A 13,038-nucleotide genomic window follows, 5' to 3' on the forward strand; every position below is an offset into this window, starting at 1 on the left:
CAGTTCCTCTCGCTTTCTAGGCAATGGTAACAATGTGAGGGACCTGGGGCACCAGGGGCCGCCTTGGGGAGTAATTAAGTGATTAGAAAGAAGAAAATTGACTTGTGTGATACCGTTATGTCAACAAACCAACATTTCAAAACAACGTGTTACCTACATAACCTTGACAATTCATAACTCAAAAAAAATCACTGATTGAATTTTTACATTGACTTTAAAGATGACATTCATCTTAAAAACATGTAAATCTTATTTCTTACCAATTACAGCATTTTGGAGGTGTGGGGATTTGTGTGTTGGGGGAGAAGGATGAAAGAGGGAAGGAAACTCATCCCACTTTTTTTTCCCCCTAAACAGCAACTAAGAGAAAAGGATCTTTGGGAAGAACCAAGGAAGCCTAATTGTGCAAGCCAACTGTCTTTCAAGTGACTTCACACTTTACAAAACGTGTTCACGTTTCTCATGCACTTTGCTTCTCATATCTACCTTGTATGGTCGCTGTTAATTCCATTTTCTATTAAGGAAGATGACTGGGAGAGATTATTCAGAGGTCACAGAATGTGGACCCTTTGAATCTCCGAAGGAGGGGGACTCTCTCTGATGTCATCCAGAAGATGTCATTTGTGAGGTGTCCTCTCCTGGGTTCAAATCATTTATTTATTTAACAACTTTATTGGAGTAAAATTTCTTTACAGTATTGTGTTACTTTCTGCTGTATAACAAAGTGAATCAGCTATATGCATACGTATATTCCCATATGCCCTACCTCTTGCATCTCCCTCCCACCCTTCTTATCCCACCCCTCTAGGTGGTCACAAAGCACTGAGCTGATCTCCCTGTGCTATGCAGCTGCTTCCCACTAGCTATCTATTTTACATTAGACAGTGTATATATGTCAATGCCACTCTCTTACTTCATCCCAGCTTACCCTTCCCCCTCCTCGTGTCCTCAAGTCCATTCTCTACGACTGTGTCTTTATTTCTCTCCTGCCCCTAGGTTCATCAGAACCATTTTTTTTTAGATTCCATATATATGTGTTAGCATATGGTATTTGTTTTTCTCTTTCTGACTTACTTCGCTCTATGACAGACTCTAGGTCCATCCACCTCACTACAAATAACTCAATTTCGTTTCCTTTTATGGCTGAGTAATATTCCATTGTATATATGTGCCACATCTTCTTTATCCATTCATCCGATGATGGACACTTAGGTTGCTTCTGTGTCCAGGCTATTGTAAATAGAGCTGCAATGAACATTTTGGTACATGACTCTTTTTGAATTATGGTTTTCTCAGGGTTTATGCCCAGTAGTGGGATTGCTGGGTCATATGGTAGTTCGATTTTTAGTTTTTTAAGGAACCTCCATACTGCTCTCCACAGTGGCTGTATCAATTTACATTCCCACCAACAGTGCAAGAGGGTTCCCTTTTCTCCACACCCTCTCCAGCATTTATTGTTTGTAGATTTTTTGATGATGGCCATTCTGACTGGTGTGAGGTGATAACTCATTGTAGTTTTGATTTGCATTTCTCTAATGATGAGCATCCTTTCATGTGTTTGTTGACAATCTGTATGTCTTCTTTGAAGAAATGTCTATTTAGGTCTTCTGCCCATTTATGAATTGAGTTGTTTATTTTTTTGATATTGAACTGCATGAGCTGCTTGTAAATTTTGGAGATTAATCCTTTGTCAGTTGCTTCATTTGCAAATATTTTCTCCCATTCTGACAGTTGTCTTTTTGTCTTATTTATGGTCTCCTTTGCTGTTATGCCCACCTCTTAATCCTTAATCCCTAACTTAAATATGTCACCTAACATGGCAAAAAGTACTTTGCCAATGTGACTGAATTAAGGAACTTGAGATGGGAAGCTTATCCTATACTATCTGGGTGGGTTCAATGTAGTCACTAAGGTCCTTATAAGAAAGAGGCAAGGGCTTCCCTGGTGGCGCAGTGGTTGAGAATCTGCCTGCTAATGCAGGAGACATGGGTTCGAGCCCTGGTCTGGGAGGATCCCACATGCCGCGGAGCAACTAGGCCCATGAGCCACAACTACAGCGCCTGAGCGTCTGGAGCCTGTACTCTGCAACAAGAGAGGCCGTGATAGTGAGAGGCCCGCGCACCGCGATGAAGAGGGGCCCCCGCTCGCCACAACTAGAGAAAGCCCTTGCACAGAAACAAAGACCCAACACAGCAAAAATAAATAAAATAAATTAATAAATTAATAAACTCTTACCCCCAACATCTTCTTTAAAAAAAAAGAAAGAGGAGTGTAAGAGTCTGAAACAGAGATTGGAGTTCTGGTGACCTCAAGAAGCTGGAAGAGGCAAGAAAATGGATTCTCTCCTGGATCCACCAAAAGGAATGCAACCCTACCAACACCTTAACTGAAGCCAGTAAGGCCCATTTCAGACTTCTCATATCCCAAGCTGTAAGATTAAAAAATGTGTGCTATTGTCCTTTCCCCATGATACCTTCTGTAAACACTTTCCCCTATTCATTATAAACTTTTAATTCTGTTTTAAGTGTGCTCTTCAGGAAGCATAATATTTAGTGCCAATTTTTATTTCATTTATTTAAAATAATTTAACTATTTTATATTTATTTTCTATTGTTTTGGTAGGGCTGATTTTTGTCCTTTTTACAGGGGATGGGGAGGTAGGGAAAGAATAGTAGAGATGTGTTTGTTTTCAACTCTGCCTTGCTACAGACTCTGCTTTTATATGATGTTGTCTTCTAAAATAAATTGGAAAGTATGTAACTGTATTTAAGTCTATTATTAGTAAACAGTGATTTTTAAAAAACATGTATCTAATTATTGGACAAAAACATATTTCATATTTTATATATATATCCACATATATATATCATGACTTTCTGGAAATGAACTGGGTTTCCTAGCACCACCCAAATCTTATCTTCTAAGTTAGAATCCTATTACTATACTGACCCCAAATGCTGGTTCTTCTAAAAAGAAAAAAATGATTAAAAACATTTTAAAAGAATTTATCAAAGTTTTATTTTAAATGTATCATTCTTTTTGTCTTATGAAAGAAATACGTATGTATTATGACAATTTAAAAATATAAGCATGAAAAAGGAAATAATGATCATTTCACAAAAAAGATATCCCCTAGATATAATCACTGTTAGAAGTCTGGGTTTGGGTTCCAGTAACGGTGAGGTAGCTTGAAATAACCTAACATTTTCACAGATAGCAAAAGACAAAACAAACAAACAAAAAATGATTTAAATGCACTGAAGAACAAGTAAAAGAAGGCAGATGCTGAAGGGGAGTCTGTTCTTAAAGAACAGACCCATAATGAATTAAGTCCAGGGTAGACAGCATTTCCTCTGACCCGTCTGCAAGGGGGAGAGACAGATGGAACTCAAGAAAAAAGCTACAGTATTACTGACGGAGGTGTCAGAGTTTGGGATACTGAAGTGGCTGGAAGTCAAGAAGAGAAACCTAGAAAAACATGCATATAGACACCCTTCAAATTGCTGGCCAAACCTGGAAGTGTGCATCTGTGGAGGAGACTTCAAAGAGCCCCGTGGAAAGCATCAGCTGTAATATTCAAAGAATGGAGCAGAGATTCCTGCTGCTGCCCACTGCTGGGGAGACAGGAGTTTAGGATTTGAATCCCATCAAAGAAAAGAAGCTTGGTAAATATCCTGAGCTTTCCATAGACTCATCTTTATAAAGGATAAAACTAAGCTTCCCCCAAGTTCAAGAGAATCGGCCAGAAATACACCTGCACACTAAGACAAAATGCAACACTCTTCAGGGGAAGACAATAAAACTCAGAATCTAGAAAGACAGGGTTTATAAACTAACAGACTGGCCACATCAGACATAGGTGAAAATAGCGAGCAACTGGAACTCTCACATAGTATGTACTGGTGGAAGTGCTACAAAAGTACAATTACATTGGAAAAATGGCATTTTCCAAAATGGGTGTGAGTATAAGTCTTTACCCTATGATCCATCAACCTTCTCATAGGTTTCAGGATTTTAACCCAAGAAGGAACTAAATATATGTCCACAAAGAGTCTTGTAAAAGAATGTCTGCATATGCTTTATTTGTAATGGTCCCGGACTGGAAATAACTAAAAGTCCATTAAAAGGACAATAGATGACCAGCTTGTAGTAAACACATATACACACACATACACAGTAAATGTAGTGTATATATATATACATATATATATATATAGTACATATATACATGTATATACCACAGTTTATATATAGAGAGAACATAAACTACTCTGCAATGAAACAGAATGAATGAATTACTGATATATGCAACAACATGGGTGAATCTCAAAATCATTTTGTTGACAGAAGAAAGCCATACACAAAAGAAGATACTGCATAATCCCATTTATAAGAAGTTCAAGAACAGGCAAAACTAAATCAGAGCTCAGGGGTGGGGACTAACTAGAAAGAGGTGTGAGAAAATATTCTATTTCTTGACTGGGGTGACAGTTACCCGGGTGTCTACATGTATGAAAACTAATCGAACGGTACATTTAAAATCTACACATTTCACTGTATGTAAACTTGCTCCCCCCCCTCAAATGTCTGTGGTATATCCTTGCAGCCTTTTATATTTTTAAGAAAGATAAACGCAACCCCTGACATCGAGGTGCCTGCTTGGCACTCCTAGTGCAGACAAAAAATGTTGCCTGCCATTCCAGTAAACAAAATGTTGCCTAGCCACCAGCCACTGTAGCCACCCCTGGCCGTGTGGGGCACTCTGGGGGGAATTCAGGATGGAGAAAAACAGGATGCTGGCCCCAGATAGTGAAGATACATATGGAAGAAATCATTTCTATGAGCCTGGACTCTTGCACCTTCCCGTACGTAGAAAAGCACTAAAATCGTTAACTTGAAATGTCTGTTTTTTTGTGATCAGCAGTAATCTTTTGATGTTCAACTGTATGATTTTTTTTTTTTTTTTCAGCAAAAACTCCTATATATCCTGGCGCCTCCCTTGCCTCTTCGGAACAGTTCCTCAGAGCTACCTGAGAGGCTGTCTCCTGGGCTATATAGTCTTCAGTAAGGTTCCGGGATACAACATAACTCACAACTTTTAGGTTCTGTATTTCTCTTCAGCTGACAGCAGCTACCACACTTCGCTCTTCTGATGAACAGAAACAATTGCACAAACTTTAAGCCATTCTTAATAACAAACACTTGAGTGATCAAAGAAAGCCACTCTGTGACTATTATAAAGTCAAAAACGAGATCAATCCATAATCATGTCTAAATACTGACAAAAATCATGAATACTAAGTCAATAAAATGACCAAATATCCCCCAAACCTTACTAATTCTAGAGTCTGTTGCTTACTTACTAATTGCTGATTCAGCCTCAATGCATTCCTCTCGCCTCATAGAGGAGATTAAGGTCTCCAGTCACAGACCAGCCCCAGCTTTCTGAGAGTATCTTACCAACAAAGCAAAAGCTTGCTTCCTTGAACCTTCCCCCAAATCACATAACACAAACCCAAATGCCATAAATAGGTCCTTTCTACACTCTTTTACCCAGAATGAATGGCGTGTGTTCCTTCTAGTTGCCATAAGCAATAACTCAACTTGTTCCACTACAGGTGGAACACACCACTACACACCACTACAGGTGTGTTCCTAGCAGTCTTTGGCTAGAGATCATTGACACCATGTATACGAAGGGCGTTTTTAAATTTTTTTCACTTAATGTATCTTGAATATGGATTTCTATGTCTTCATATAGTCTACATTATAGTTTTTTATGGCTACATAACTTTCTACTACTCGGATATGCTAGAATTTCTTTAACTAAACCAATATTTTTCAGAAATCTAGTTTTTTTCCCTAATGTTTCACTATTATAAGCAGCCCTGATGAGCACTGAGCTGGTGAAATCTTTAAGGACCTTCACACTTATTTCACCAGGAGCAATTCCTTTAAATAAAATTACTGGAATTACTGGCTCAAGAGATATGAAACAATACTACATTGCACTCTTGTCTGAATATAAAAGCTACTGTAGGACAGACGGCACTTCAATCCACTTCAAACAGGCTACCATGCCCATTAACTCTCAGCTTCACTCTTACCAATTCTGCATCTTGTCAACTCTGATGGTCCTTTGTCAACACACTAGACTTCTCAGCAGCATCTGACACAGGTAACTCCCCCTACTTGTTTAAATATGTCCTTACCTAGCTTCTGGGACACGACATTCACTTGGTTTTCTTCCTGTGCCACTGGCCTCTCCTTCTCAGTCTCCTTTGGTGGTCCTTCTTCTTCTGCCAGACTCTTCAACAAGGAGAGTGGCCCGGGCCCCCTACTTTTCCATCAAACTTTTTCACAAGGTGACCAATCTACACTCATGATTTTATGTTCCATTTTCATATTTGTAAATTTCATAATTAAATATCCTCCCCGGACCTCGCCACTGAGCACCAGAAACACAGACTTCACTATTTATCTAACACGTCCCTCCGAACCTGCCCTACCTCAGGGAATGACACCACACTCCACCCAGATGATCAGACAAACAAAAAACAAGGGAGGAAAAAAAAAAAAAAAAAAGCTATGAAGAAGAACCTGATAGTATGAAAAGTGACCCGGTTAGAAAAGACAAAGAGTGATTTCAAAGTGAGTGCTTTTATGTTGAACTTCTCTTGTTTCTCCTTCCACATTTCAAATCAGATAATGAAGTGACACACTTCTGGGTTTTGGTGTTAATATGTTGTTTATTCTGTTCTAATGAAAATAACGGAGTAAATGTATAAAATACACATTATAAGTTCATTAAGTCCTCACAAAAATCCCATGAGGTGCTATTAGTTCGTTTTTCCAGATGCGGACCAGTGGTAAACTGAGGCACTGACAGGCACCCAGAGGTACTGCTCATACCTTACACTGGCATTTTCCTAAAACATTTCACTTTTAGTGGAATGAAAAGAAAGAAAATTCCGCTCCTGAAATACTCTATGAATGCTAGGCCACAAAGGATCAACTCACCGTAACAAGGCACCAAAGTGTGTCTGGAAGCCATGCGTGATGCATAATGTATAATGCAAACCTAGGGCAGACTACAACCGAGCCCGGAGCAGCAAATCGAATTGGTCCCCACGCTTGCATACGTGTGCGTGTGCCTGGGAAAGAGGCAGACGAAGCCTTTGTCTTTACACACGACCCCCAGAGACGCCGGCGCCCGCAGTCATGGAAGGGGCTTCCTGGACCATCTGGGTCGCGCGCGGTCGCGGGGCCCAGGACGCATGCGTGACCCAGGCGCGAGGCTGCTCGGCCGGGCGGCTGGGCGCTTACCTGGTGCGCCGGGCGTGCAGATACAGTACCAGCAGCAGCAGGGCCGCAGCGAGGACCAGGCCCGGGGGGCTGAGCGGCCGCGGCAGCCACGGCTCCGGCGAGAAGCTGTCCATGCCCGCGGCCACGTCTTTCGCCGTCCGGATCGCGCGCGGCCGCGGGGGGCGGCCCGGGGTGTCTCTCCGAGCTGCGCGGCCGGCGAATCTGCAGCCGGCAGAGGGTCCCGAGAGGCTGGCCTGGCGAGGCGCCGCCTGAAATGTCACCGAGGGCCCCCGGGGCCGAGTCTCAAAGTTCCCGGACTCCCCTCCCCCGGCCCACCCCCTCCCCCCCCAACCCCTGCGCACCGCCCCGCTCGGCCACCGCTTCCCGCCCGGCCGCCTCTGGAAAACTGCGCGCCGCCCACCCCCGCCCCCGGGGCAGGAAGAAGGGCTAGAGAAGAGGGGGAAAGGGGCTAGGATTTCCCGAGCTCGAGCCGCTGAAGGCCTGAGGGAAGGGGATTTCAGTTCGGAGTTGGAAATGAGTCGTTCGGGTGCGTCATCCCCTCGCCCGCGCCCCGCGACCGCGCTGGCCCTCGAAGAGGGTTGGGACTGTGCCCGCTGCGCCCTGGCCCCGGCGACCTCTTCGGCAGCCCCTTCCTCCCCGCCCCCAGCCGGCGGGCTGCCCGCGCGCCCGCGCTGCCCTTCGCGCGCGCCCGCGCCCGCTGGGCGCCCCTTCCACGCCGCGCTTCCCTGCTCGCCCCCGCGCCTGCTGGGCGCCGAGGCCAGTCCCAGAGGCCGGCAAGACAGGGACCAGAGCTGGGCCGGGACCCTCCGGGAGTCCCCATGGGACACAACATCCAGGAAGAGAGAAGACAGAGGAAACGAGCTATTGCAAAACGACGCTAAGGTACTACGACATAAGTGGTACAAGCCCCGCAGGTTGTCCTTAGAAAGGATGAGGGAGAAACTTTGAAAATGTCTTTTCCTGAGTAATGACCATTCACATTACTTCGCACGTGTGTATTTACTCTCCACACCAAACTTGGAACGTAAGTTTTAGCAATGTATTAGAGAACATATAATGAGGCTCAGGTTAAGGTAACTTACCCTGGTCCCTCGGTTGATAAGTAATTAAAAAACATTCTAGGGCTTCCCTGGTGGCGCAGTGGTTGAGAGTCCGCCTGCCGATGCAGGGGACACGGGTTCGTGCCCTGGTCCGGGAGGACCCCGCATGCCGCTGAGCGGCTGGGCCCGTGAGCCATGGCCGCTGGGCCTGCGCGTCCGGGAGCCTGTGTTATGCAACCTGAGAGGCCCACGTACGGCAAAAAGAAACAAAAAAACCCCAAAAACCATTCTAACCAAGGCCATTCCAGTGCCACTGTGTTCTTTCCTTTATGCAAGATTTTATTTGCTCAGTTCTCAAGACTATTAACAGCAGCTTCACAACTGGTCTCCGTACCTCCGACCTTTGAGTTTTCCAGCCCATCCTCTCCATTGCCACGTCCCTAAAGCACAGACCTATCCAGCTTTGACCCTGTTCGAAACTCTTACTGGTTGCCTTTGTGATAAAGATAAATCTTCATTCTGCAATGAGAAGCCTCCACAATTTGTCTCCATACCATGGCTAGGACAGTTCCATATACAAGAAAGCTTGAGCCACAGTGTCCCTCACAATCAGCCCTTTCACACCTTGACTTATGACATTCTCTCTGCCTGAAAAAGTTTCCTCTCTCCCCTAAATACTAAAATTCTACCTACCTGTCAATGCCCAGTTCAAATACCACTTCCTTCTAGAAATTATTCCTTACTCTTGTAATTAATCTCTCCCTCCTCTGTACTTTTAACACTGTCTCTGCTTTTCACTCCATCACATTTTCCCTCTCTATCTGAGTTATTTCTGTCTATGTCTGTCTGGCCTGCTATAGAAGGTGAGAATCATCTCTTAGACAACTTTGTCTGCAACTACTCTCCACCTCCTGTCGCCCTGGCCCCCGACCCTGGAGTTGAGGTACTGTAGTTGGAAGTACTTTTCATGTGCCTGGCCCTTGGTCCATGCTCCAGAACTGAATTACTGCTGTGTTGCTGTCCTTGGCCTTAAAGCTGTGAATGGCTGGGCAAGCATGAGAATTCTAATGTTTATGAGTTTCTTCATCTGACTTTTATTCCAGGGTTTTCTACTGCCTTTCATTTCTCCTGTCATAGATTCAGTTTTCCAGGAAATCAGGGTACAGTGAGCCAACAGCTATTCTGTCTCCTCCAAGAAAAAGCAAATTGGTTTCCATCACTACCTGGCCAGCACAGCCAGCATGCAGGATGGTATCCATGCCGTGCCTTTCTGTACCCACTGCAAAAAGCGCCTCTCACTAATTTTCACGAGAATCCTCAACTTTTATACTTTAGTTTTCCATTTGATCTCCTGGATGACTCTTCTCTTTGAAAATAGAGGTTAAAATGTTCAGCATTAATCAATTTGTCGAACATTTACCATGTGCCAAGCACCATGCCAAACATTTTATTTTATAACATTAATAACAGAAAACACCTGCAGTTAATCACAGTGTCTTATGTAGGTGGAAGGAAGAATACTACACTGTCACCTACTAGATTTGGTTGGCGACTGTGTCATCTCCCTATGGTATCTGTATAGTATCTTCCTTAGAATGCTTTATGGTATTCACTTAATAAATTTTGAATATATGTTTCTTTTGTGTTTCCCACTTCTGCTAAAAGGGGGCTCCATACTGTAAACTGACCTGGTTGAAATAAAATCTAAAGACCTCTTTTATTCCTCTTTTGCTTCCGTAGCCCAGTATCAGCGTCACGATATTCAATCCAGTTCAATTTATTTTACCTCCAAAACGTGCCTTCATTTCCATCACTTCTCTGACAGAGATGACCAGTTGACCCTCCATGTCTGCTTCCCCCTCCTTCTCAGTAACAGGCCTCGATTTTTAACTGAGCACACGGCTGTCCATTATAAAGACTGCTTTCCCAGCCTTCCTTGTAGTTAGAAGTGACCATGCAACTGAATTCTCACCAGTAGGCTAAGTTTAAGGTGTTACTTCGGGGAAGTGGCCTAAACAGGAATGGTCGGGCCCTTTGCTTCCTTCCTCTTTTCTGCTGTTTAGAATATAGACACTATGCCTGGAACTCAAGCAACCATCGGAGCACATATAAGTATGTCCCAAATATTGCATTGAGTATTATTTGCTGTTTATATGAAATTCAGATTTATCTTGGGATTCTATATTTTTTTTTTGGTTAAATCTGTTAACTCTAGTTTAATTTCAACACAGGGGTTCATAAGGCATACAGGTAAGGCAACTAAATTCTAGCTGCCCAATGGTCCCCTCCAGAGATCAGCCACAAATATTTCTTTCAACACTGCCTACCAATGTTAGTATCTTATGTACCTTGGCTACATGAATTAGACCAGGGTTAACAGTCAGATCTAAAAGAGTCATGGGGTGGCCTTTATACTTTGAGGTATCCAGATGTGGAAATGTGTTCAGTACAGATAGCAACTAGCCTAATCATCTTTCTTCAGAAAATATTGATGGTGAGACACACGGAGAGAGAAAAATACAAGCAAAAACAGAAGTAGGACCAGAGGGAGTAAAGGGAGAGCGTGATATATTGGAGTCTCTAAAGGAAGAGTTATGAAAGTCTAGGTGACAGGTCATACTCCAAAGCCTTCCCCTTCAGCCCAGCTGACCCTCATCTACCAGGTGGTCTAAGCTGTCAGCCTCTTTCTTTGTTCTCGTTCTAGTCTATGATTAGGGCTTGAATTCTGTCCCTGCTTCCCTTGAGGCCTTCTCTTTTGAATCTAAAGAGCATGTTTGGAAGTCACCAGAATTTGAAAAATGACTGTTTCCCTGCATTTCAACATCTGTGTCCTATGTCCTAATTCTCCTGCTCTGACTTTGTCATTTTTTTCTTTTTCTTTCTTTTTTTTTTTTTTGACCGCTTGGCTGTGGGATCTTAGTTCCCCAGCCAGGGATTAAACCGAGGCCCTGAAACAGTGAAAGCATGCAGTCCTAACCCCTGGACCGCCAGGGGATTTCCAGTCGTGCTCTGACTTTGAAAATATGAATACACTGGATTGAGACCTCCAAGTCCACCTATTTTGTCAGTAACTTCTTTTAAGTGCAAATTGTGTCCATGGCACTATGTCTGGACTGCTGGAGCTATAAAAGTGAATGAGATGGCTCTTCCTTCAAAGAGATGGACCTAAAAGGACTAAAAGTGTTGACATTGGAAAGGAGAAAGAAAAGAGGCTAGTCCACATAGATTGTGGGGTGAAAATGAAGGGATTTAAGAACATGCACCAATATGGCCGCAATCTTGTGAGCTCCTGGGAAGCAAAAAATGTGCTGGGGAAAGGGCATCTTGTAGGCTTTAGTTATTGGGAAACATTTGAAAGTCCCACTGTGGAAATTGTCAGAGAGGAATTTTACACATTTTTTTTTCTAATATTGGGAATTTCCTAAAAGCAGGTTTGAGTATTCAAGCCTGAAATGTCCCGTAACCTTTTGACATAAAATGTAGATTGGGTTCGAATCAGAACTTTAACTGAAAAGAATGACTGCTGTTGTTCTCCCCTTGCTCGCGAGCTCTGTCTTAACTAACTTTGACTTCCTATCCCCTTCTGTTAGAATTAAGACCACTTCTGGGCAAAATTGTGAAGCAGAGGAAGGGAAGAAAACTGAAAAGGATGGAGAGGACCTGCCATGGGCCAGGTACTGCTTCATGTTTCACACACCCATTTTATTGAATCTTCAGAACCTATCTCTGATGTAGGCATTACTAGTCCTTTAGACATAAAGAAAACCAAGACTCAAAGAATTTCAGGGCACCCGTGATTATTCAGCTTGTACATTCCACTGTGCATTCATCCCTCCTTCCACAGTACCATCTTGCCTTCCTTAGAGCTTTCTTTCGCTAACCCCTTACCACATCTGTTCAATCATTCTGGCCTCCATTTCTAGGGATCCTCTCTTTACCGTGAGCTGCCCATAACCGAGGCACCCCATGGAGACAGTTGGGCCTCTGCTTTATACCCTGGCCTACCTCAGAGCTACCTCACTAGCTCGGAGGCTAGTCTTGGCTTTCCCATCTGAAAAATGTTGTAAGACTACTTTCCCTGTAGGTTTATGAGGATGAAATTATGAACAGTAAATATATGACAGTCAAAATGCCTGGGGCTTCTCCCTTATTTTGCATTTGAGCACCTTCTGCTCCTTTGGCAGAGGGTATAAATAGAAATGAGTTTATCAGACAAGCTCGGCCCAACTAAGGTGTTAGCCTGTTGATGTATTACTTCTACCCAATTAAAATGTAAAATGTGCCATTTCTTGCTTGATTAAGGTAGCTATTCTGGTTGTAGCTAAGATAGCAATGATGGTAAATATATATATATATATATATATATCTCCTGAAACCTGAGACTGCTGTTAGCATTGTTTAATCGGCACATAGTGAATACTGAGGCCCCTCAGATGCTGGCCCTGAACCTGACCAAAAATATCTTAAATCACAAATTCTTCCTCTTATTCTGTCTTTCTTTAAAATGTAAACAATGCACTTCTTCTCCCTTTAGTTTCCGTTTCTCCTAAAAAGCCAGTTTATAAGTGTTGTCCTAGCACTCAGCTTTTACACATACAGACATGGCAGGCGGGAATGCTTATTCGATAAAATGCTGTTGAATGAACAGTGACCCAACAATAGAGAGTGTTGT

At 43.1% G+C, this 13,038-nt stretch overlaps 1 protein-coding gene across 1 annotated transcript in view; it reads right to left on the reverse strand.

Annotated features, from left to right (window-relative positions):
- The window catches only part of CYP7B1 (cytochrome P450 family 7 subfamily B member 1), a 181,775-nt gene extending 174,164 nt beyond the window's left edge, over positions 1–7,611 (reverse strand). The window contains exon 1 of the mRNA XM_065895503.1: positions 7,327–7,611. Coding sequence (XP_065751575.1) covers positions 7,327–7,439 — 113 coding nt within the window. The 5' untranslated portion in view covers positions 7,440–7,611. The remainder of the gene's footprint in view (positions 1–7,326) is intronic.
- Positions 7,612–13,038: the final 5,427 nt, after the last annotated feature.

This window comes from Phocoena phocoena, chromosome 17 (assembly GCF_963924675.1).
Source record: "Phocoena phocoena chromosome 17, mPhoPho1.1, whole genome shotgun sequence".
Classification (NCBI taxonomy): domain Eukaryota; kingdom Metazoa; phylum Chordata; class Mammalia; order Artiodactyla; family Phocoenidae; genus Phocoena; species Phocoena phocoena.